General features: G+C 39.4%; 1 protein-coding gene across 1 annotated transcript in view; it reads right to left on the reverse strand.

Annotated features, from left to right (window-relative positions):
• pkmyt1 (protein kinase, membrane associated tyrosine/threonine 1) overlaps positions 1–18,754 on the reverse strand; it is a 40,627-nt gene extending 21,873 nt beyond the window's left edge. The window contains exons 1-7 of the mRNA XM_060939361.1: positions 18,459–18,754; positions 17,834–18,200; positions 17,286–17,523; positions 16,725–17,016; positions 16,384–16,490; positions 15,848–16,020; positions 14,627–14,850 (exon numbers count right to left, since the gene is read on the reverse strand). Of these exons, the coding sequence (XP_060795344.1) occupies positions 14,627–14,850; positions 15,848–16,020; positions 16,384–16,490; positions 16,725–17,016; positions 17,286–17,523; positions 17,834–18,196 (1,397 nt within the window). The 5' untranslated portion in view covers positions 18,197–18,200; positions 18,459–18,754. The remainder of the gene's footprint in view (positions 1–14,626; positions 14,851–15,847; positions 16,021–16,383; positions 16,491–16,724; positions 17,017–17,285; positions 17,524–17,833; positions 18,201–18,458) is intronic.
• Positions 18,755–25,968: the final 7,214 nt, after the last annotated feature.

The following is a 25,968-nucleotide window of genomic DNA, read 5'->3' on the forward strand; positions in this document are numbered from 1 at the left end:
ATAGTGTGATAAAAAAAGTACTATACTAGTACTACTGAGTGATAAGAAGTCCTAGTGAATGCTTGATAAGTAGACAATAATAAATAATTAGGTGTATTTTTTGGCACGCGCTGTGCGCGCGCACTATGGCTCAAAATAATAATAACGGCAAGAAATAAAAGTTACTTTCACCCTTGAGTATGCAGTGTTTGACTTAAACCAAATAATGAGCCACGGTAATGAAATAAGAAAATGTTGATAAAATAAGACTTTAAGATGATTACACTATCATTACACATCACAATATACTTGCGTTCATCAACATAGGCCGACTTACGACCAAATCAGTTTACGACCGGTCAGTCGTAAACCAAACGCAGTCGTAAGTCGACGACTACCTGTATTTACCAAGTCATCCTTGCACTACGCACCATTTTGCACCAAAAGATTAAGAAAAAATAAATAAATAAATAAATAAATAAATAAATAAAATAATAATAACAACATCCTTGTCTATACATATATTTACCCTTCTACATGTACATAGCTTTTTGTTTTGTTTACGCTTTATCTGTTTGTACTTAGACAGCCAAGTGAAACCGGAGTCAAATTCCTCGTGTGTTCACATACCTGGCAATAAAAGTGATTCTGATTCTGATACATGAATCCCATAACCTATAGTAATTGATAGAACAATATCAACAATTCAAAAACTCTTAACTGTATAAATTTCAAATGGTCTGCAATTAATTGGGATCCACTGTTTTTATCGTTTCAACCGCGCATCATACCCTCGTCCAACTGAAAACGTCGTTCACGCACTTTTCTCCCCCATGAGAATTTTGAAAAGTTGGCAAGTATGGACATGATGCAGCCTAAGGACAGCACCTGTTTTTACATGGATTAAAGCAAAAAAAAATTTATTTTTGACTGAAAATTTACGGGGGGGGGTGTTATGGGTGGATTTCGATGAAATTCTGAGAATGGTTAACTTAGAACTGATAACTTATCAATTAATTAATGGATTAATATATTCAATTTATTGCACTCTCCATTGCTTCCGTATATTATTTTTTGTGGCAAATCACACAAATGCAAGCGCCTGGAATGTTTAGTTTTTTGCACCATGAACTAAATGGCTTTCCGTTTTCACCTATTTCATACAGCCAAGCCCACCTCCACTTGTTTTTTTTATACCTTTATCGATGGCAGACACATCAGTGCCTTCTTTCATGGAAAGCACATCCATGCTGCCGAAACCGAAAGCAGAATGACATGCTCCTCTATGCTCGACGTCAATATAGAAAAAAGTTTGGATCTTCGCTTTAATTAAAATTGGGGTTTGACCTTACTTTGTGTTGAATACGACTTCAAAAGCAATTCAAGATTTTAAGAGAAATGTTGTGGCTAACACGAGTGTTAAGTTACCTAAAAGATCGCGTGAAGTTGGCTGCTATCTACTTTGCGTTCGTTCTCATTTTCCTCCATCATTTCATAGGCCAGAAACAGATGTTTTGACGTAATTTAACTTAGTAGGCTATGATTATATTTAACCGTAGTCTTCTAGACATTTTGACTGTTTGGGGCATTGAACGCTGGTGTATGATTTTCAGGGAATAAAGTTTAGCGCATGTCGGAACATCATTGCGCTCACAGCCTCCAACTCCTCAAACGTCCTTTAAATTGTGATACAACATAGGCTATAAGGCACGGTTCTAACATACCTTACACATTGGCCTAACGAAAATAATTGTTGGGGCATCTGCTGATTTGTTAGCTATAAATTTAGGTCTAATTACTTCTGACAGTCTGCAAGCATTGCACCGTCGGGTCTTCAAGTCTGGCTGAAGCAGAGGAGCGGGCTTTCCGGGGTTTATTTTTTCGTTTTTTTTTTTTTTTTTAAACATGCTCTATTTCTATATGTCCAAGTTTGAACTAAGTCATTTTGGCAAGATTTAATTTAATACAAAACAGAAATGGTCAGACACAAGCACACCAAGCACATGGGAATGTATTTTGCCAATTTTGACAGTGCATGTTTTTTAATGCCGCACCGTAGACAGCGAACGTTTAAACACGATCAAACGTAGGAAATGAACGACACAAAGCATGGCTCAAAAACAAAAAAGTTAAATAAACCCTGCTGATAGTTGATGGTGTTGCAACACATCAGTGTTACAACCCAATCTCTACCCAACCACCCGTCATTTTAATTCTCCTCGGATCAGCACCGACCTCACATTTGGCCTTGGGAGAGTTCAGTTGACGGAAATCCGTCACACGACGGAAAACTTTAATCCATGCTTTTATCAAACAGAAAGGAGGTACATTTTAGGTTGTAAAAGGTTTTTTAAAAAAAGTAGCGGGAGCATGCGGTGTGTGCGTCTACTCCCTTCCTTGCATCACCAGAAGTCCATTTCCCACAGGGTCATTCCGTGCCAACTCACCTAAATTTCAGGAACTCCCCCACATCACCGTCTCAGATTTTACTCAAAAAATTCTCTAATCAAGAATCATATGTTTGTACCACACATGCAAAATATTAGCCCCCAATTATGTTGTAGTTTTGGAACTACAGGCCTTTGAAATATTGATGTCAAAACACCACATGTCGAAATTGGCTCTTTCCCCAACTTCAGAGACCCATAACTTTTTATTGCAGCTATCTAGAAAGTTGTGTGTGCAGATTCTTACTGAATGATACCCACTCTTTTCAAATCTGTTGCCAGAAAGCCTCTGAAGGACATACTTTTTGCATAATAGGAAGCCAAAAATGGCATTTTGGCCAAAATCGCTTAAAATTCATTAAAACTCAAAGGGGCCTAGTAGAAATATGAAACTAGTTAGATTTTTTTCCTCATTACATAGTAATTGTAGGGTTGTTATCTGTTCACAGAAACATATTTTGCGATGAAAATTATATTCCTGAATTTTTAAAAATTTTTTTAACATCTTACGTCCTTTCCGAGGGGGCTAAAATAGGGCATTTTTGCCATCTTATTTGTTAATGTGGCTAGGGGTTTAGGATCTTCTAGTTTTTTGTGAAGATGCTCTCATATAAGATGTAACTACTCCCTGATTTTTTTTAACAAACGCCCCTTGCTTCATATTTTAATAATTTTTTTTGTACATGGACAGTTTCATCATTTTTCACTTTTTTCCACATTCAGAACTCTGTAACTCTACATTGGAAAATTCCTACTAGCAGCTATTTCAGATTTACATACACTGACATACAAATTTTCATATTTTAGTAGTAGTCTGCCCAAGAAATTCATATTTTTCTTTCTATTGGGACCTAAAAACAGCTATTTGGCCAAAAATGACAAAAATGTTGACTTGATATTTTTCAAGTTCTGGAGGGAATGGGCTATTTTCCTCATAAATTAAAGATGTGGTGACTTTTTCTATCCTGGAACAAGATCTCATCACAGCTTCTGCCCAATTGCACCCACTCAGCTGGAGATGAGAAGGGTTTCTTCTGATGTGGTACCATCATCGGTAGTGGACATAGGACCTGAAACCACACCAGTTTTACAGTCCCAGTTACAGGCCCCAAGCCAAATGTCCCAATCTGCACCAAATATGTACCAGCCAGGCAAATATATTGCCTGTGTTTATGACAGAAAATGGTACATTGGAAATATTGTCACCAGAAATGAAGAAGAAAATGATGTGTATGTCAATTTCATGAGACAAGGACGAGGCAACACATTCTCATGGCCACCACAAAGCAGGAAAGATGAATGTTGGGTGCCTTTGCTTCATGTCCTTTGTGTGGTAGAGGCCCCAAACATAAAAAGTGGGGGACGCCATTACCAACTAACAGAGGATGACTTCAAACTTGTGAAAGACTTAAGTTTTAACTTATGTACTACTAGATGACAGTTTATGAGTGTCTTAGCACATCACATGAAACTGTACTGCCTGTGAATGAATTACCCATTATCACGGATGCCCATATTTGACTTTAAATTATGTACAAATCTTGTGATGTTTTTCAACATCATGATCATGGATCATTGAATGTGTTAATATGTAAATAAAACCTCATTGCTAAATGTTTTGTGCTTACACAACCTTGAAGTATATAAAAAATACTACTCCAGAATTTTGTTGTTATTTTTCTATATTTTCCAAGGATATTCAACAAAAATTGCAATTATACCTAAAATTTTCTAATTGCAAAAAATAATATACAATACAGAAAAAGTTGTTCAGGAAATGTGTATGCCTAGATTAGGTTCTTATAAGCCTTAATTTGTGTGCAAAACACCCCTTTATTATTCCCTTGTTTATTAAAAGCTGCCCAGCGTTTTTGTCATTTTTGGCCAAATAGCTGTTTTTAGGTCCCAATAGAAAGAAAAATATGAATTTCTTGGGCATACAACTACTAAAATATGAAAATTTGTGTGTCAGTGTATGTAAATCTGAAATAGCTGCTAGTAGGAATCTTCCAATGTAGAGTTACAGAGTTCTGAATGTGGAAAAAAGTGAAAAATGATGAAACTGTCCATGTACAAAAAAAATTATTAAAATATGAAGCAAGGGGCGTTTGTTAAAAAAAATCAGGGAGTAGTTACATCTTATATGAGAGCATCTTCACAAAAAATTTGAAGATCCTAAACCCCTAGCCACATGACCAAATAAGATGGCGAAAATGCCCTATTTTAGCCCCCTCGGAAAGGACGTAAGATGTTAAAATTTTTTTTGTAAATTCAGGAATTGAAATTTCATGGCAAAATATGTTTCTGTGAACAGATAACAACCCTACAAATACTATGTAGTGAGGAAAAAAATCTAACTAGCTTCATATTTCTACTATGCCCCTTAGAGTTTTAATGAATTTTATGTGATTTTGGCCAAAACGTCATTTTTGGCTTCCCATTATGCAAAACGTATGTCCTTCAGAGGCTTTCTGACAGCAGATTTGAAAAGAGTGGGTATCATTCAGTAAGAATCTGCAAACACAACTGTCTAGATAGCTGCAATAAAAAGTTATGGGTCTCTGAAGTTGGGGAAAGAGCCATTTCGTCATGTGGTATTTTGACATCAAAATTTCAAAGGCCAGTAGTTCCAAAACTACAATGAATTGGGAGCTAATATTTTGCATGTGTGGTACAAACATATGATTCTTGATTATAGAATTTTTTGAGCAAAATCTGAGACGGTGATGTGGGGACCCTTAGGTGAGTTGGCACGGAATGACCCCACACTGATATGTCGATGCACAAATTTTCCGTGCCGTGTTAAAATCCAACAGGATTTGTCCAGCTCGCTTTTCACTGCATTCGTGTCACGAGCGAAAAAACCTAAACTAGGACTTACAATTAAATATAAATTTATACCATAAACTCTTCAGCTCAATCCCACATAATGATTTATTTTGTTTATTTTTTTAAACCTTATTAATTAAATAAAAAGTATCAGGCATATTGCGTTATCTGCGAAACGCAAACTTTTTTTTTTTTTGGACAGCCCCCTTAAATCCATGCCAGCATACACACACGCACCTGGACCTTAAAACTACCATACTTTTCTCCCCTCTGGACCATCAAAAGCATATAAAAATACACATTTTATGTAAACAGTCAGAATGCAACAATACAAGTTGATTCTGTACATAAGTGCACTTTATCACGACATACGACAACTGGCTACTCACCACATCACTCGGAATTTGCATTAATGCATTATTATCACGTTAACCTCAACAGCCTTATCACATTAGCTCCCCATCTAAAAATAATCCAGGCCAAAAAGGGTTTTTGAAGAAATTATTTAAGACACAAATAATTTTAATATTTATACACCATTCTCAGAAGTAAAAGATACCAAAAGTCTGAGTCGTACTGTATCTGTATTTTTAAATACAGAAAAAAAAGCAAAAAACAAAAAAAAACACACCCAACCTGTTGTCTGTGGTACACAAACACTCACCCACTACAGATGCTGCAAGTAGAGATTCAGTTTAAACCTGTTAGAGCATTCTTTCAGCAGAGGTCTCAAAAGTAGCCAGTCGGCAGCAGCAAATTGCCATCTGTAGTAGGATTTGCCGCCACCTGTTTTTCACCGAGCAACAAAAAATATTTTTGTGTTTATGTTTATTTTACATATATATATATATATATATATATATATATATATATAAAAAACTGAGCAGTGTGCGTTGTGAAACTAAGCTTTATTCAACTACAGTGCTCAGCGTAAATGAGTACACCCCCTTTGAAAAGTAACATTTTAAAACAATATCTCAATGAACACAATTTCCAAAATGTTGACAAGACAAAGTTTAATATAGCATCTGTTTAACTTATAACGGGAAAAAGTAAGGTTAATAATATAACTTGGATTACACATTTTTCAGTTTTACTCAAATTAGGGTGGTGCAAAAATGAGTACATCCCACAACAAAAACTACTACATCTAGTACTTTGTATGGCCTCCATGATTTTTAATGACAGCACCAAGTCTTCTAAGCATGGAATGAACAAGTTGGCAACATTTTGCAACATCAATCTTTTTCCATTCTTCAACAATGACCTCTTTTAGTGACTGGATGCTGGATGGAAAGTGATGCTCAACTTGTCTCTTCAGAATTCCCCATAGGTGTTCAATTGGGTTCAGATCAGGAGACATACTTGGCCACTGAATCACTTTCACCCTGTTCTTCTTCAGAAATCCAACAGTGGCCTTAGATGTGTGTTTAGGATCATGGTCATGTTGGAAAAGTGCACGACGACCAAGGGCACGGAGTGATGGTAGCATCTCTTTCAGTGAATTCATGATGCCATCAATGAAATGCAGCTCCCCGACACCAGCAGCACTCATGCAGCCCCACATAAGGACACTGCCACCACCATGTTTCACTGTAGGCACCATGCATTTTTCTTTGTATTCCTCACCTTTGCGACACCATACAGTTTTGAAGCCATCAGTTCCAAAAACATTTATCTTGGTCTCATCACTCCAGAGTATAGAGTCCCAGTAGTCTTCATTTTTGTCAGCATGGGCCCTGGCAAACTCTAGGCGGGCTTTTTTGTGCCTGGGCTTTAAGAGAGGTTTCTTTCGTGGACGGCATTCATGCATGCCATTCCTCTGCAGCGTACGCCGTATTGCGTCACAGGAAATAGTCACCCCAGTTTGGCTTTCTACTTCTTTAGATAACTGCAGTGAACTTGCATGCCGATTTTCTTCCCTTCTCATCAGAAGACACTCCTGTCGAGGTGTTAACTTCCGTGGACGACCTGGACGTCTCTGTGAGATGGTTGCAGTTCCATCTTTCTTAAATTTTTGTACCAATTTTGCTACAGTATTCTGACTGATAAGTAAAGCTTTGCTGATCTTCTTATAGCCTTCACCTTTGTGGTGTAAAGAAATAAATTTTCTTCCTCAGGTCTTGTGTCAATTCTCTTCCATGTGGTGCCATTGCGGACAGCATGGAATGGGAAGGGGTTTTCTTTAAGTAACACCCTTTTATAGTCAACTGTCTGCTGGACACCTGTGTAATGACTAATTAGACTCACCTGCGATTGTATTCTTGTTAGACATTTGTAGTCTACAATTTAGCTTTGCTCCAGATACTTTCAGTGGGGTGTACTCATTTTTGCACCACCCTAATTTGAGTAAAACTGAAAAATGTGTAATCCAAGTTATATTATTAACCTTACTTTCACGTTATAAGTTAAACAGATGTTATATTAAACTTTGTCTTGTCAACATTTTGGAAATTGTTTGTGTTCATTGAGATATTGTTTAAAATGTTACTTTTCAAAGGGGGTGTACTCATTTACACTGAGCACTGTAAATAATGGCCAAATACTAACATGCCCGCAGGAAATAGAGGCAGCCATTATGCTGCTGTGTGCTCCAACTAAGATGTAATCTGATTAGCTGACAAGGCGTTGACAATATTTCGTGTACTGTGACTCAGCCGCGCTACCACATGGCTAGAAATGTCGACAAAGAAGCGGAGCGGCATGTTAGATGCCTGGTTTTCAAAAAGGCTTCGAACCACGGGTAAGTCTAATTTTAGCCATCACTGATTACCGAGTGAAATACCTGGTGTGGATTTAAGGGGGTGTGCACCCCCCACCCCGTCCAAAATAAATAAATAAATAAAAAGTTTTAGTATTGCAGATGCTGAGATATGCTCATCGTTTTTATTTAATTAAGATTTTTTTTAAATAAATAAAATAAATCGTTATGTGGGATTGAGCTGAAGAGTTTATGGTATAAATTTATATTTAATAGTAGGTCCTACAGGTTTTTTCGCTCATGACATGAATACAGTGAAAAGCGAGCTGGGTGAGTCCTGTTGGATTTTAACAGGGTGCGGGAACTTTGTGCATCAACATAACAGTGTGTGGGAAATAAGGCCAGATTGGCGGATATTGACCAGTAATGTTCGCATTTGTCCAGCTGTATTTCAGAAGCATCAAACCGGATGGTCCATGAAAAATGGTAAAGATATGGGTCTAATCTACAACCCCGATTCCAAAAAAGTTGGGACAAAGTACAAATTGTAAATAAAAACGGAATGCAATAATTTACAAATCTCAAAAACTGATATTGTATTCACAATAGAACATAGACAACATATCAAATGTCGAAAGAAAGACATTTTGAAATTTCGTGCCAAATATTGGCTCATTTGAAATTTCATGACAGCAACACATCTCAAAAAAGTTGGGACGGGGCAATAAGAGGCTGGAAAAATTAGAGGTACAAAAAAGGAACAGCTGGAGGACCAAATTGCAACTCAGTAGGTCAATTGGCAATAGGTCATTAACATGACTGGGTATAAAAAGAGCATCTTGGAGTGGCAGCAGCTCTCAGATGGGAAGATCACCACCAATCCCCCCAATTCTGCGCCGACAAATAGTGGAGCAATATCAGAAAGGAGTTTGACAGTGTAAAATTGCAAAGAGTTTCAACATATCGTCATCATCTACAGTGCATATCATCATCAAATAATTCAGAGAATCTGGAAGAATCTCTGTGCGTAAGGGTCAAAAGGCCAGAAAACCATACTGGGTGCCCGTGATCTTTGGGCCCTTAGACGGCACTGCATCACATACAGGCATGCTTCCGTATTGGAAATCACAAAATGGGCTCAGAAATATTTCCAGAGAACGTTATCTGTGAACACAATTCACCGTGCCATCCGCCGTTGCCAGCTAAAACTCTATAGTTCAAAGAAGAAGCCGTATCTAAACATGATCCAGAAGCACAGACGTCTTCTCTGGGCCAAGGCTCATTTAAAATGGACTGTGGCAAAGTGGAAAACTGTTCTGTGGTCAGACGAATCAAAATTTGAAGTTCCTACTGGAAATCAGGGATGCCGTGTCATTCGGACTAAAGAGGAGAAGGACGACCCAAGTTGTTATCAGCGCTCAGTTCAGAAGCCTGCATCTCTGATGGCATGGGGTTGCATTAGTGCGTGTGACATGGGTAGCTTACACATCTGGAAAGACACCATCAATGCTGAAAGGTACCTGTATATCCAGGTTCTAGAGCAACATATGCTCCCATCCAGACGACATCTCTTTCAGGGAGGACCTTGCATTTTCCAACATGACAATGCCAAACCATATACTGCATCAATTACAGCATCATGGCTGCATAGAAGAAGGGTCCGGGTACTGAACTGGCCAGCCTGCAGTCCAGATCTTTCACCCATAGAAAACATTTGGCGCATCATAAAACGGAAGATACAACAAAAAAGACCCAAGACAGTTGAGCAACTAGAATCCTACGTTAGACAAGAATGGATTAACATTCCTATCCCTAAACTTGAGCAACTTGTCTCCTCAGTCCCCAGATGTTTACAGACTGTTGTAAAGAGAAAAGGGCATGTCTCACAGTGGGAAACATGGCCTTGTCCCAACTTTTTTGAGATGGGTTGTTGTCATGAAATTTAAAATCACCCAATTTTTCTCTTTAAATGATACATTTTCTCAGTTTAAACATTTGATATGTCATCTATGTTCTATTCTGAATAAAATATGGAATTTTGAAACTTCCACATCATTGTATTCCATTTTTATTTACAATTTGTACTTTGTCCCAACTTTTTTGGAATCGGGGTTGTACTTCTAATTTTCTTCCAAATGTTACACTGGGTAAATACATTATGTCGTGACATGGCCTGTGATTGGCTGATCGCGGACACTCTCGATGACAAGTTGCCTCACCTCAGCAAATAGGAGTATGTTCTGGCATGAAACCACGCCACGCTGTTATCAGCTGGGTAGGTATACCACTAATGTTAAAAGAAAATAGACTATTACAGGTTTTGGACCCTGACAAAGTCCCCCCCCAATCGAATTTTAACCCTCTGGGGTTGAGTGCTTCTTCAGCGAAGCTTGGCAGGTTTAGAATGAGCAGGTCATGCATTTAGATAAATATCTTCACGAGTTATCATACAAGCATGATAAACATATTGACAAACTTTCCTATGTGCTCAGTGCCAAATAATATACATTTTTAAAATTATCTAAATTAGATGAAACATAAAACTTGTCACCTTACTCAGTCACACCAGAGTCGGCACAGTGAGCACCCACTTACACATTCATAAAAGACTGTTCCCATGGTAACGGTCTGATAATCATTTTCACGCTTTCGGTTTCAATTGGTTTCTCTTTTGCGGTGTTTTCTTCTATTATCCATGTTCTAGTCCAGCAGATTTTAGTCTGAATGCCAAATGATATGACCATGTCTACTTTTGAGTCATTTTAAAAGTCATTTTGTTACAAAGTTACTTGGAACCTCAGACTCAAAATTTTAACTCTTATGTAAGAAGAGTTGTATTATTAATTACTAAATTTCTTATAGACTTATTATAAATATAGTATAAAAAGTCATTGTTGACATAATGTTTCATGAGTGTTATTATAGTACCTATATACGAGTCCCAGTAAGTTGTAACCAACTGGAACATCCTTGCCCCATACTCTTTTCTAGACATGGAACTGACCTGTGTGTGCTACTGTTTTCTTGCGTATAAACTTTAAGCATGTTTCTCTTGAATCTTCTGACATTTTCTTGTAAATTATATTCAAATGTGTAGTGTGCAATCCCGATTCCAAAAAAGTTGGGACAAAGTACAAGTTGTAAATAAAAACGGAATGCAATGATGTGGAAGTTTCAAAATTCCATATTTTATTCAGAATAGAACATAGATGACCTATCAAACGTTTAAACTGAGAAAACGTATCATTTAAAGAGAAAAATTAGGTGATTTTAAATTTCATGACAACAACACATCTCAAAAAAGTTGGGACAAGGCCATGTTTCCCACTGTGAGACATCCTCTTTTCTCTTTACAACAGTCTGTAAATGTCTGGGGACTGAGGAGACAAGTTGCTCAAGTTTAGGGATAGGAATGTTAACCCATTCTTGTCTAATGTAAGATTCTAGTTGCTCAACTGTCTTAGGTCTTTTTTGTCGTATCTTCCGTTTTATGATGCGCCAAGTGTTTTCTATGGGTGAAAGATCTGGACTGCAGGCTGGCCAGTTCAGTACCCGGACCCTTCCTCTATGCAGCCATGATGCTGTAATTGATGTAGTATGTGGTTTGGCATAGTCATGTTGGAAAATGCAAGGTCTTCCCTGAAAGAGACGTCGTCTGGATGGGAGCATATGTTGCTCTAGAACCTGGATATACCTTTCAGCATTGATGGTGTCTTTCCAGATGCAGAAGCTGCCCATGCCACATGCACTAACGCAACCCCATACCATCAGAGATGCAGGCTTCTGAACTGAGCGCTGATAACAACTTGGGTCGTCCTTCTCCTCTTTAGTCCGAATGACACGGCATCCCTGATTTCCATTAGGAACTTCAAATTTTGATTCGTCTGACCACAGAACAGTTTTCCCACTTTGCCACAGTCCATTTTAAATGAGCCTTGGCCAAGAGAAGACGTCTGCGCTTCTGGATCATGTTTAGATACGGCTTCTTCTTTGAACTATAGAGTTTTAGCTGGCAACGGCGGATGGCACGGTGAATTGTATTCACAGATAATGTTCTCTGGAAATATTCCTGAGCCCATTTTGTGATTTCCAATACAGAAGCATGCCTGTATGTGATGCAGTGCCGTCTAAGGGCCCGAAGATCACGGGCACCCAGTATGGTTTTCCGGCCTTGACCCTTACGCACAGAGATTCTTCCAGATTCTCTGAATCTTTTGATGATATTATGCACTGTAGATGATGATATGTTCAAACTCTTTGCAATTTTACACTGTCGAACTCCATTCTGATATTGCTCCACTATTTGTTGGCGCAGAATTAGGGGGATTGGTGATCCTCTTCCCATCTTTACTTCTGAGAGCCGCTGCCACTCCAAGATGCTCTTTTTATACCCAGTCATGTTAATGACCTATTGCCAATTGACCTAATGAGTTGCAATTTGGTCCTCCAGCTGTTCCTTTTTTGTACCTTTAACTTTTCCGGCCTCTTATTTCCCCTGTCCCAACTTTTGAGATATGTGTTGCTGTCATGAAATTTCAAATGAGCCAATATTTGGCATGAAATTTCAAAATGTCTCACTTTTGACATTTGATATGTTGTCTATGTTCTATTGTGAATACAATATCAGTTTTTGAGATTTGTAAATTATTGCATTCCATCTTTATTTACAATTTGTACTTTGTCCCAACTTTTTTTGGAATCGGGGTTGTAATTAGCAACTAATGTATAGTGTAATTTGGCCTTTGAAAATCACAAAAATATACCTGGAAATAGCCAAAAAAGCCATCTCCAGGCATCTAAACCCCTTCAGCTTCCAGGGCCCCCAAGGTGGGCCCCTGACCCCCAGTCGCATTGTTCCGGGCCTTTGGCGAACATTCAAACAGGCTGAAATTTGGATAGATAACATTTCAGACATTTCTGACAGCTCAAAATGCATCTCTGGACATCTAAAAACTGCACAGTTTCCAGGAAACTCTGGCGGCCCCCCGGACTTACTGGGTTGACACCCCTTCCCATTTTCCTGACTCCGCCCCTGAATACGTCTGTGTATGGATCCATGTATAAATGTTGCTAAATATTAAATTATTAATAAATATTGGGGGCGGCACGGTGGTGTAGTGGTTAATGCTGTCGCCTCACAGCAAGAAGGTCCAGGTTTGAGCCCCGTGGCCGGTGACGGCCTTTCTGTGCGGAGTTTGCATGTTCTCCCCGTGTCCGCGTGGGAAACCTCCGGGTGCTCCGGTTTCCCCCACAGTCCAAAGACATGCAGGTTAGGTTAATTGGCGACTCTAAATTGACCGTAGGTGTGAACGTGAGTGTGAATGGTTGTCTGTGTCGGTGTCTATGTGTCAGCCCTGTGATGACCTGGCGACTTGTCCAGGGTGTACCCCGCCTCTCGCCCGTAGTCAGCTGGGATAGTCTCCAGCTTGCCTGCGACCCTGTAGAACAGGATAAAGCGGCTACAGATAATGAGAATGAGATGAGAAATAAATATTGATTGCTATTCCATTATTGTATATGGCCTGTTTTGGGTCAAACCCACCCACTCCGCATGTTTGGCGCAGTGACATTGTTTACATTTTGACTTGCAACGGAATGCGATGTATCCTTGTAGGGGAGTCACATATCGAGACTTGCCATCTGTCCTGCAGTTAATGTTAACAGTAACCGTTAAAATGATAAATATGAGTTTGTTTTTGTGCAGTTGCAAGAAATGAAACTCATTGTCAGATGAATACAGACTCACTTATTAGAACATAGTGCAATGCCAAATGAAAATACTGTGATAAATTAATTCATTTTTTTCAAAATATCTGAAAAATCTTTTGAACTCTGAACCACCTTAATACAGTATAAAGGGGATATTGCATGCTAGTATATAAAATTTGGACCCAATTTGAATTCATCTGAAGTGAACAGACTTGCACAAAAGGCAACAGAGCAGTTCCATTCAAAGAAGAGAAGGATAAAGGGGAAGACAGAACACGTAAACAACCTAAATCAAGTTCAGTACCTGATATCACTACAGATACTGTTATAGAAACTTTAGGATTAGATCAATACTCAGATTGTTCAGAAATTGAATAATGAATCAAAAAGAAATTTGACTACACAAAACATATTTTTGATGTTTACAAAATCAAGTTATTGTAACTGTTACTTGATTTTGTAAACGTAGTTTTTGCATTGTCAAATTTCTTTTTGATTCATTCCTATATGGCAGTTCTATTAAAATTTTTAGTATTGATTACCATCACTTCAGACTCTATTTTGCTGTTTACAATAAATTGGAAATTCCTCCCCAAATGCCTTGAAACTGTGCCTCAGATAACCCCAGTTTTCCATTTTTCTCGCCTATGGTTCACGGTGAAGGGCTTCAGCCTTTTTAATTGTACCCTCCTATTCTCTGCCTCGTACCCTTTTATTCCCCTAAACTTTGAGGCCACTGTTTCAGGAACCTTAAAACCATGTAACATCAAATTTAAGAAAATTTCAGAACAGCCTTACATTAAAAGCTGAAGGTCATATCAGACAGTGCAGTAAGGCTTTTTAAAAAAGGGATGATTTATAAAGATTAGAGATAATGAGATGAGGTGAGTTGGATGTGTTTACACATTCGTACACTATTCATACTATTACCATCCACAAGTTAGTGAGGTGCTTGTTATACCGGTGTATGAATGAAGGTGAGCGTTCAAGCCCCAGGGGTCCTGACAGAAACACCAGGTCATCACTGGCTGAGTCAGAGAGAGCACTGCTGTTCTGCAGGACGCTGAAGTCACAGTCTACTTCCCAGGGATCCCGAGGGGGCGTACGGGGTGCAGGGGGGTCACAGAGAGAACTCCGGGGATGATTTAGGGACGAGAGCAGACTGAAGAGTGCAGAGAAGACAGACTGAAAGAACACAAATTATACATTAAAGTGACACTACAGAGCTGATTATAATCAACAATAAAGTTACACAGCATTTAATATCATCCTCTCTGAAAACAGGAAGCAGACATTGATGTACTGAGACACACAGATTAAAAGATAAAACACAAACTTGGACATAATTAGATACGTAGTTCAACAACCAGATAAATGAACAGATATTGGACAGAGACAGATAGCAGGGTTTTTTCTAGAAAAATTTAGTATGAGGGCGCTCACCATGGCGAGGGAGCGAAGCGGGGGGGATGGTGCCGGTTGCCTGTCCCCCCGCCGTGCAAAGCCTTTGAAAAATGCTCCAATGGGACATTCTGAGGCTATCTGAGAGGGAAATTGTAACAAATTGTCTGTCAACATTGAAAAAGAAAGAAGTAATCTTCTTCTGCCCCGGACAGTCTTTGGCTTTCTTCCGTTTCGTGCCGCGGGATGACAGCTTTAAATGCCCAAGTGTCAACAAAAACAACTCGCGAACTACTTCTGTCAAAAGCTCCCGCGCCAGTGGGTGAAAGGTCATTCAGTCTCGAGAAATCTCGCTCTACAAGTCAGCTGACCTTGTATGTAACCGATGTCAAATCTCGCGAGAGCAGCCGCGACAAGTAAACAACTAAACAACATGGCGCCTCAGTCTGGAAAACGCCAATTCGGATTGTTTTTGCACCGTCTGGCGGTGTATCTACTATGATTGGAATATTTTTGGAGCAATTATAACGTATTTGATGATCAGACACATTGTCACGTAGTGTTGCTGGGATGTTTTCACGGAGTCGGTAAGGGGGCACACGCCGAGAGTAAGAGGGCGCAGCGCCCCTGTTCAGACGAAAGCCTGGATAGTCTCTGTTCAACTGGCTCATCTGCCATTTGTACTAAAAGTCTGTTCTTTTGGGGGGTTTTGAGCACTTCAATGTTAAAATGCAGAGCTCCTATGCAAGTCTGAGACAGAGAGATAGACTGAGCTGTTTACCTGGACGAGGGTGAGGACAGACAGCCAGCTCTCTCGGAGACGGAGCGCAAGTTTGCGTCTCCAGCTGCGTTTGCGGACGGAAGGCAGAGACAGGAGCTGTTCAACTGTTGCTCTGTCTCTAGGCTCTGGAGCTAACATCAGCCTGAGGACATGCTGCAGCTCTGGTGACAGGGCTACACACACACACACACTTGTTAACATGACACAAACTCTCACTGTGTGACAGAATGTAGCTACTAGAATACAATCAATATGAAAGATCAATTTGAGCAATTTCTAAAGAGATCTCACACACACAAACACCCACTGCCCTCCACAATTATTTCTTGATGAGGGATTTGTTTTTCTCTGAATAAAATTTATTTCAATTAAAGATTGGATTTCTCTCATTTTTTCAGTGCGAAATGAAGTGACTTCACCAAAAGGTGGATTTTTCCTAACCCTTTTTACTAATATTTACAAGGGGAGCCAATAATTATGGAAGGCCCTGTATTAGTTACACATTGTTATATGTGTGGGATGAGAAATAGACAAACCATTTGTGAATTCTGAGGGTAAATAGCCCTTTCTGAGCTGCTGCCACCCCTCTCCTCCTTTAGGAATCTCTACACTACACGCCAGCTCCAGGATGGACACGCCCAGGCTAATGGGAACATAAGCAGATTAGCTGAAAAATCATATACTGACAAAAATCTAACAGCAGCTTTGTGCATGTTTTGCTTCTTCATAACTGTGATATGAAAACAGCAAACATGTTTTATTTGGTCAACTAAAAAATAAGAGACATGCCAGCTAACCAGGGATGGGTATTTTCCGTGGAACGGGTTTAAACACATTGAAAGAATGATATCTCATGACGTGCTGGAGTGAAACAGACCTGAAGACATCTGCTGCAGCTCCGTATTCTCCCCTGAGCAGTTCAGGAGCCATGTAGCGTGGATCTCCTTCCTGTGCATCATCTTTCTCCTTGTTCCCTTGCGCCATCACTCGCTCCTTCTCCACGTCCCATTCCAGCTCCAGCAGCAACCCAAAGTCCCCTAATTTGAGTCGGCCAGAACGAGTGAGGAACACGTTGGCCGGTTTAAGGTCCAGGTGGGCGAACCCTTGAGAGTGTAGGTGACTCAGCGCTAACAGCAGGTCACACAGGTAATCCCATGCACACTGCTCACCTACAGGAACACACAAATATATGAAATCAATCACAATAATACTAATAATAATAAGATGAATTAGGTTTTATATAGCACCATATCTACAGATATGTAGATGTACTACTGTATATTAATCACAGACAGGAAGTTTGAGGTCTCCGAGTACTATAAGGTAGGTGCTAAATAAAAAATAAGAGGCATGCCAGCTAACCAGCAATGGGTATTTTCTGTGGAACTGGTATAAACACACAGAAAGAATGACATCTCATAGGTGCCCTGTGGCTAACCTGCCATCATGGGCTGTGTCTCAGCATGCAACAGTAGACTCGTGCAGCACAGCTCGGTCTGGATGTACAGCCTCTCTGCCTCCTCCCAGGCAGCACAGAAGCCCAGCACATGAGGATGAGGATGGAGGCGCTCATGATTCAGAGCTTCCCGAACACAGCGTGCTCGCTCTGTATCACCACGGAAACGCTGAGCTGAGCGCTTCACTGCATACTCCCGCCCGTCTATGATACTACGGACCTGAAGCACAAGCCAGCACCAGGCAGTGTGGAGTTAATAAACCTCAGTGATGTAAGAACGTTAAAACACATACACAATGTCACAATGCCTTTACAACAGAATGTCACTGATCACCCAGAAGTGTGCAGATATCAGTACATCCCTAGACAAACTATCAGTGTTGTCAAAATGTATAATTTATTGTTGGCACTTCACTCTTCAGCAACACGATGTCCCATTAGCCCAGACTATTTATTTAAAGATAGAGTAATATTATAATCAAGAAAAAGAGACGTTGTAGGAGAAGGAAACAACATGATCTCGCTCGCACCTTGTAAACCTGCCCAAACGAACCATGCCCGATGAGGCCAAGATTGATGAAGCACTGGCTGAAGAAGGACTGCGGCTTGCCTGGGTCATAGACAGAAACCGGCAGCGGGCTTTGGATCAGAGCCCAAGACAGCGGCACCCAGCGGGACCGGCGCTGAGGGAAGACTCGGCTCAGGGGGGGACAGCTTTTGGATGGAGGCCGAGGAGGGAGCAAGTGAGATGGAGAGACCGATGATGATGAGTGAGCGGACGAGGAGAATGGGAGACGGCGCTTCTTCAGGGAGAAGGATTGCTCGGCATGGGAGAAGTGGACAGGAAGAGGCAGCGGGGTGCTCACGGTTTTAGTTTCCTCACCCACAGCCATGGATCTGAAATAATTATATTTATTAATTGGTTATGGTGAAAATAAGAAAATTACCACCTTGGACAAAAGTTAGCTTTGAGCTTGAGACACGTGAAAAATAAAAAGACCTTTTTTTTAACCATTGAATAGCTACCATGAAAGAAACCAGGTCACGTGACTGGGCGGCTCAAACGTTAAATACAATCGAGTGACTCTACAACCAGCTTCTTTTTCATTTAACATTATAATTTAGTAGAAATGTCATTTTACCGAAAAGACTTACCACGACACCGGGAGAATATGGTAGAAGTAGTTACTGTTAGCCACCGCAACTAGCTAGTTACCTCAGCGCCATAGATTTCTCACAGCTATTTGTCAGCAACGAACTCCTGACAAACCTCTCATTCTGATAAACACGTATCATTATTAGCCACTCATAATACGTTATTAACGACGACTTAATAACCGATTAATTTAGCGGGTTTATTTTAAAGCTAAAATGCTAATTTGCTTTTTTTTTTCTGCCCTCGCGCCGCAAAGTTTGAAAATTCTCTGCCACGCGCCAAAACACGTCATGACGCAGCCATTTAGAGTTTAAAAAAAAAAAAAAAGGGCAGAGTTGCCAGATTGGGATTTTAAAAAAAAGCAATGTTTTTGTGAAAATCCACCCATCCGTTATCGCTTATTATCCTGTGCAGGGTCGCAGGTAAGCTGGAATCTATCCTAGCTGACTATGGGCGAGAGGCGGGGTACACCCTGGACAAGTCGCCAGATCATAACAGGGCTGACAAATAGAACCCAACAATTCATACCTACGGCCAATTTAGTGCCACCAATTAACCTAACCTGCATGATTTTGGACTGTGGGGGAAACCGGAGCACCCGGAAGAAACCCACGCAGACACGGGTAGAACATGCAAATTCCACACAGAAAGGTCCCTGTCGGTCAAACCCAGAACCTTCTTGCTGTGAGGCGACAGTGCTTAACAAAGCGCCACCCTTTTGTGAAAACATTTATGCAAAAAAGACATTTTGTTTAAATTGTACCTATTTGTTGAAAAACATTTTTATTATTTGATAACCAGATTAAAATTTTATGAGGGATTGGAGCGGTTTAAACGTGTTACTGATCAGACCAAAAATCCAATCTGGCAACCCTTCCAACTAACAACACCACGAGGGAGTCTTTCCTTCAGCAGGAAAAAAAAAAGTGAATTCTGAGGGTAAATAGCCTCAGAAAAAAAATCTTATTTAATAGTTTGTGATGAAGCATTTATTTTAACATGTTAAACGATTAAATTTCAGTTTTCGCTTACTGTATACTATTTTGTTGTCTATTTCAGTGACTTACACTGTGTGTGTACACTGCCAGAGCCCTTCTTGCTGGATAAATAAATCACACCTCTTGTTTCATTTTCAAAATAAAACGTAAAGAACAAACTTTGTGACAGATAAAATAGGTTTGAGTTATCAATGAGTAACGAAATGTCCGCTGGATTGAGAGCGGGTGATTATGGGAAATGTGGTGTATATGGAAGGCCAAAATCGCTGCAGTAGAAACTAGAAACCACCAGACACCTGGGCCCTGTACTACGAAGCGGGTTTTCTGGCTTACCAGGGTAACTTCGAGAGTAACTTGATCACGTGCAGCGTAACTTCCCGATTAACCCATACTACGAAAGTTGGCTATGTTCAAACCGAGGTATGCTGCCATGGCAACTTACGCTGCATCTCAAACCTGCTCGTCTCAGGTTATGTTCTTGGTTAACCCGAGGTTTCCGATTAACCACACCCTTTTTAAACACCACCTCTCCACCGACATTTCCTCTAGAGACAATGCCAGCGTACCTGGATGACCCGTGCGATATCGGAGCGCAGATTAGAGATGGGATTTATGGCTCTTTGACGGGATCCGCATCTTTGTGATCCGTTCTTTGAAAAGAGCTGTTCAAAAGACTGGCTCATTTGGCTCTTTTTAAATATTTATTCAGTTTTAAGAAGACAGCGTCTAAAGAAGCCAGATCCCTCTGCTTAGACAGTGACAATATTTCTGGACATACCTTTTATATAAAGCAACCTAGACTTACATTATTGTAACCCCTAAACGCTCATAAATAACCATTAAAAAACAATGAGGGCTTCAATGAATGTCCATGCAGAACGGCTTTTCTGTAAAAAAAAAAAAAAAAGAACCCACTCAAGAACATAGTTATCAAGAACGCAAGAATATTTTATAGAAAAACACTTGTTTTACAAAAATATTTAAGTCTGAGATAAAATAGATACAACTACAATAAATATAACAAGAACATTTTAATAGAAAAAAAACTTATATTAAAAATATTGAAATTGTAACAAAAATAGATACAACTAAACAGTCAGATAAATAGATAAAGCTATAACAAGAACACAAGATTATTTTAATAGGAAAAAACAATGCAAAAAATATTAGAAAAATAGATACAACTAGACAAACAGATAAATAAATAAAATACACAAAAATAGAACAAACAAAATGACGATAGAATAAGTTAAATGAACGTCCGTGCAAAGTAGTTTTTCCACAATATTATCATTAATATCACACAACTACATTATAAACTATATACAAAACAATTTGAACTATTAGGCAAACAGATAAAACTTGAATAAATAAAAGGCAAATGCTGTTTAGCCTACTTCTTGTCCTTGGGCAAAAGCTTTTTCATCTGAAACACAGTACAGAAAAAGAACGACACACACACACACACCATTATGAATGATGTTTTTATATTTCATTTTCACCTGTTGCCAGGTGCGTTTGGCACTGCTGTTGCCTCTGAAATGTTCACAGGACATACACCAACTTAGTCAAAGGGACTGAACAGTCAGTCATCCTAATTCATGTGACTCTGTGCACATATCAGCTTAAGTAGGCTACTCCATGAATTTACCATACCAAATTTTATTCAGGATTTTTCGGACATTAAACAAGCTATATATGACTGGGGCCACGTCGAAGGACCATTTTCTGTGACTTGTGATTGATCATGAAGCTTTCTCTCATCCTATACTTCTGTTCTGGAACATGTAGAAGGGAGAATGTACTTGCGCATTTACCCGATCGGCAATTCGTTGCCAACATGCTTGCGGCTCCTTATTGGCAGCCGCTGTTAGATTTTGCTCTTAATGTTGTTTTGAACTCCTTGTAGCTTTGCATTATGACAGCGCATTCTTCCTCCGTGAAGTACGGCGACCGTGCCATTGTGAACAGTGGGGATTTGCGCTGATAACCTCCCCTTTAACGTGAACGCGCATTAACCCTGATTAGGTTAAACCAGGTTCAACAAATCAACTTCATAACTGGCGTCGTAGTACCGTTTAACCCCAAACAAGATAACCAGGTTTTGTCAACCCCGGTTTAGCGGGGGAACCCTGGGTTACTTCTGGGTAGGTTAACCTCCGTTCGTAGTACAGGGCCCTGGAGGAGGAAAAACACAAATATAGGAGCACGTAGTAAGGAATGTATGGAAGTCCAGAAAGGTTATGAGTTCCTCAAAAGTTTTTCTGTACTGTTATTTCGAGATTACAACTTCTTGTTCTTGTGATCATACGAGCTGCCTTCCAGTGAAACTCATGCGCTCACGATTACGACACGGGAAGCCATGTACACGAAATACTTGGTGTTCAGTTGGTGTCATCGTGAGAACACTGCTCCTAGGCAATGGTAACATGGATGCCGAAAGACTCCTCGTTTAGGCTTCGCAATTTATCGAGCAGGTATCGTAATGCAGGGAACGCAAAGGCATAAGGAAAAGATGAGGCCATTGCAAATATCAACATTTTCCTCAAACGTATGATAAAATTACAAAGAAAACTCTGTACAACTGAAAACATCCGAAAACACGTCATGTCTCGTGAACTCGGAGCTTTCAGAAAGTTTCCACTTCCTTCTTCTTCTTAGTTTATTGGCAGATTACATCTCTTTGGTGCATACCGCCACCTACTGTACAGGAGTGTGTAAAGGGACTTAGCAGACTATGGCTATTTGATCAAGTAAACAAAAAAAAAAATTAAATCCTTTTCATTAGACCTGAGTTATTGAGAAAAATAAATAGGGATTTCATTTTATCTCTTTGCATTCCTTCTTCTTTCAGGATATTCACTATTCCATTTTCTGCCTCTCTTTCTTTCCACTGTCGTCTGTGTTCTGAGTATCTGTAACAGTTAAATAGAACATGATCTACATCCTCTTTAACTTGGCAGTACCTGCATAACCCATTACTCTTCCCTACTATCTGCAATGTACCATTAAGACATGTGTGACCCAACCTTAGTCTACTATACACAACCTCTTCCCTTCTGTTGAGACCTGTAGCCCTTTTCCCCCAAACATTTCCCTGATTTGAGTGGTAGAACCTGGCATTGTGCTCTGCCTTCCAATCATGTTGCCATTTGATCAGCATTTCTGACTTAAGTTTAGTTTTTGCTTCTCCCTTCCCCATTGAGATATTAATTCCTATATGTTCTTTTTCCGGCGGCACGGTGGTGTAGTGGTTAGCGCTGTCGCCTCACAGCAAGAAGGTCCTGGGTTCGAGCCCTGGGGCCGGCGAGGGCCTTTCTGTGTGGAGTTTGCATGTTCTCCCCGTGTCTGCGTGGGTTTCCTCCGGGTGCTCCGGTTTCCCCCACAGTCCAAAGACATGCAGGTTAGGTTAACTGGTGACTCTAAATTGACCGTAGGTGTGAATGTGAGTGTGAATGGTTGTCTGTGTCTATGTGTCAGCCCTGTGATGACCTGGCGACTTATCCAGGGTGTACCCCGCCTTTCGCCCGTAGTCAGCTGGGATAGGCTCCAGCTTGCCTGCGACCCTGTAGAAGGATTAAGCGGCTAGAGATAATGAGATGAGATGTTCTTTTTCCAGCATTTTCTTGGCAATTTTGTCAGCCATTTCATTTCCTTTAATTCCAACATGTGCTGGGACCCAACAAAATTGAACTAATATTCCAAGATTTCTAATATTTAATAGCAAATGTCTTGTCTCAATTACCAGATCCTCTCTTACTGTATTACCTGATTCAAGGCTGAGCAAAACTGCAAGTGAGTCAGAGCATATAACAGATCTAAGTGGTTTGATTTCTTCAATCCATCTCAGTGCAGTAATTATTGCAGTTAACTCTATTGTGTATATTGATAAAAAATTACTTAATCTATATCCATAACTTTTGTTAAATTTTGGGATAAAAATCCCAATTCCACAATGACCATTTTGTATATCTTTTGAGCCATCTGTAAATATCTTTACAAACCCATAGTATTTAGATACAAGATGTCTTTCACAGTACATAGCTAATGCCCGTTCATTAGTTTGTTCCATTTTCTCTTTCAGCAGTTCTAGATCAACTTTTGGGACTGGCAACATCCATGGGGGAACTTTGCTCAAAACAAGTGCAGGACTAAAGCTAAAGTCTTTAATTCCATATTTCTCCCCCATGTCATGAACTTTCCACCCAAAACCAGGACTCTTTAATTGGTATTCCCAACAGTTGTTTAGCACAGACAGAGCAGGATTATTTGTACTTCCCATAAGCCTAACCCAGTATGTTAACGACAGTTTCTCAAATCTTAATTTAATTGGGGGTTCCTCAGCCTCGACTAACAGTGCACAGGTAGGCGTTGTTTTGATTGCTCCTAAGGCAATCCTTAGGCCTTTAAACTGAACTCTTTCAAGCTTCCTAATAGATGTTGTACATGCAGAACTATACACTATACATCCATAATCTATGGTTGATCTGATTAGTGCTTTGTATATGTTCATGAGTGATTCTTTATCCGCACCCCAGTGTTGCCCAGAAATCATCCTCATAAGGTTTAATACTTTTTTGCACTTAGTTTCTATATGTACTATGTGATGTTTCCATGTAAGTCTTTCATCCATCACCATCCCAGATATTTGAATGTTTTTACTCTTTCAAGTGTTTGATTATATAACATTACTTTATAAGTCTCTGGAACCTTCTTTTTAGTAAAAAAAACATTACCTTAGATTTTTGTATAGAGAACTTGAATCCCCAGTCTATTCCCCACTGTTCTAGTATTTGCATCTCTTTTTGTATGCTTTCCACAATATGTGAAATGTTACGCCCTTTTCCAAATCACAGCATCATCTGCATACAATAATCCTTCTCTTCCTTTCTCAAATATGTCATTAATCATGAGGTTGAATAAAATAGGGCTGATGACGCTCCCTTGTGGAATACCACTTTCTACCATGATCTCATCTGATAGTCCATTTCCTACTCTGACCCTCAAGGTACGATGTGATAAAAAGTCAAGAATGTAATTATACATTTTCCCATCAATTCCAATCTTCTCTAATTTGATTAATAGTCCCTCTCTCCACATTGTGTCATAAGCTTTTTCAATATCCAGAAAAACTACCACCATTACCTCTTTCATAACTAACGTCTTTTCAACCTCATTACAAAGTTTAACAAGAGCATCACTAGTTGATTTACTTCTTCTAAATCCTGTTTGATAGCCTTTAAGCAAGTCTTCCTTTTCCAGAAAGTAATTTAATCTGGCCACTACCAATTTTTCCATTAACTTTCCTAAGTGTGAGGTTAAAGCTATTGGTCTGTAGTTACCTGGATTACTAGAATCTTTCCCAGGTTTAGGAAATGGAAGAATTACTGCCTTTTTCCATAATATGGGTAATTTGCCTTCATTCCAAATTTTATTAAATAGTTCTAGGATCTTTTCTAGCATTTTGTCAGGGAGTTTCCTAAACATGGCATAACATAAATTGTCAATTCCTGGTGATGAATACGCTGTATTAGCAACAGCCATTTTTAACTCTGGTAATGTAAAGTCTTCAAGTATTGACCCTGTTCCTGTTTTAGCATTTAATATACCTTTATTTGCTCTTAAAATTTCCTCTTTCCTTTTTTTTATAACACTCGTCAAGATGATCTCCTTTATGTATGTTTGCAAATATTTTAGCCAACATATTAGCCTTTTCATTGTCTGATATAGCTTGTAAATTCTTGTCACTAATTAACACAGGAATATTTGATGGCTTATACCTGCCTGACATTTTTTTAACCATCATCCACATCTTATTCAAAGTTGTCTCCCTACCTATTGTAGCACAAAACTGTCTCCAAGATTCCCTTTTGACTTGTTTAATCACTTTCCTTGCTAGAGCTTTTTTCCTTTGGTATTCCATAAGATTGTCCATAGTTAATGTTTTACGCAATATTTTGAAAGCTCGGTTTCTGTCTTTAATGACTTCTTGACACTTTTGATTCCACCATGGGACATTCATTTTTTTCTTCTGACTTTTACTGATAGGAATACTTTGACTAGCTGCAGTGATAATAGGAATGGTTATATTATTATTCACCTGATCTATAGTTTGATCTTTCTCTGGCATGTTTTTCATTTCATTATTGCAACTATATAAAAATTTCTCCCAATCTGCTTTAATAAAATTCCACTTGTGATGTATGTAACTCTCTTCAATTTTCAGTTCAATTCCTATTCTGCAAAATATTGGAAAGTGATCACTACCAATGCTTGTATTTAGATCAACTTCCCACTCGCATATACTGGCTAATTTCCTGTCTACCAGAGTTAGATCAATACATGATGTTTTATTTTTGTATACATTTATCCTTGTACCAGTACCATTATTTAAACATACAAGCATTCTGTCATTTATCATTTCTTCTACAACTTCCCCATTCAGATCTGTATAATTACTTCCCCATAGACTGTTATGGGCATTAAAGTCCCCACACCATATTTCTCTATG

This window comes from Neoarius graeffei, chromosome 14 (assembly GCF_027579695.1).
Source record: "Neoarius graeffei isolate fNeoGra1 chromosome 14, fNeoGra1.pri, whole genome shotgun sequence".
Classification (NCBI taxonomy): Eukaryota; Metazoa; Chordata; class Actinopteri; order Siluriformes; family Ariidae; genus Neoarius; species Neoarius graeffei.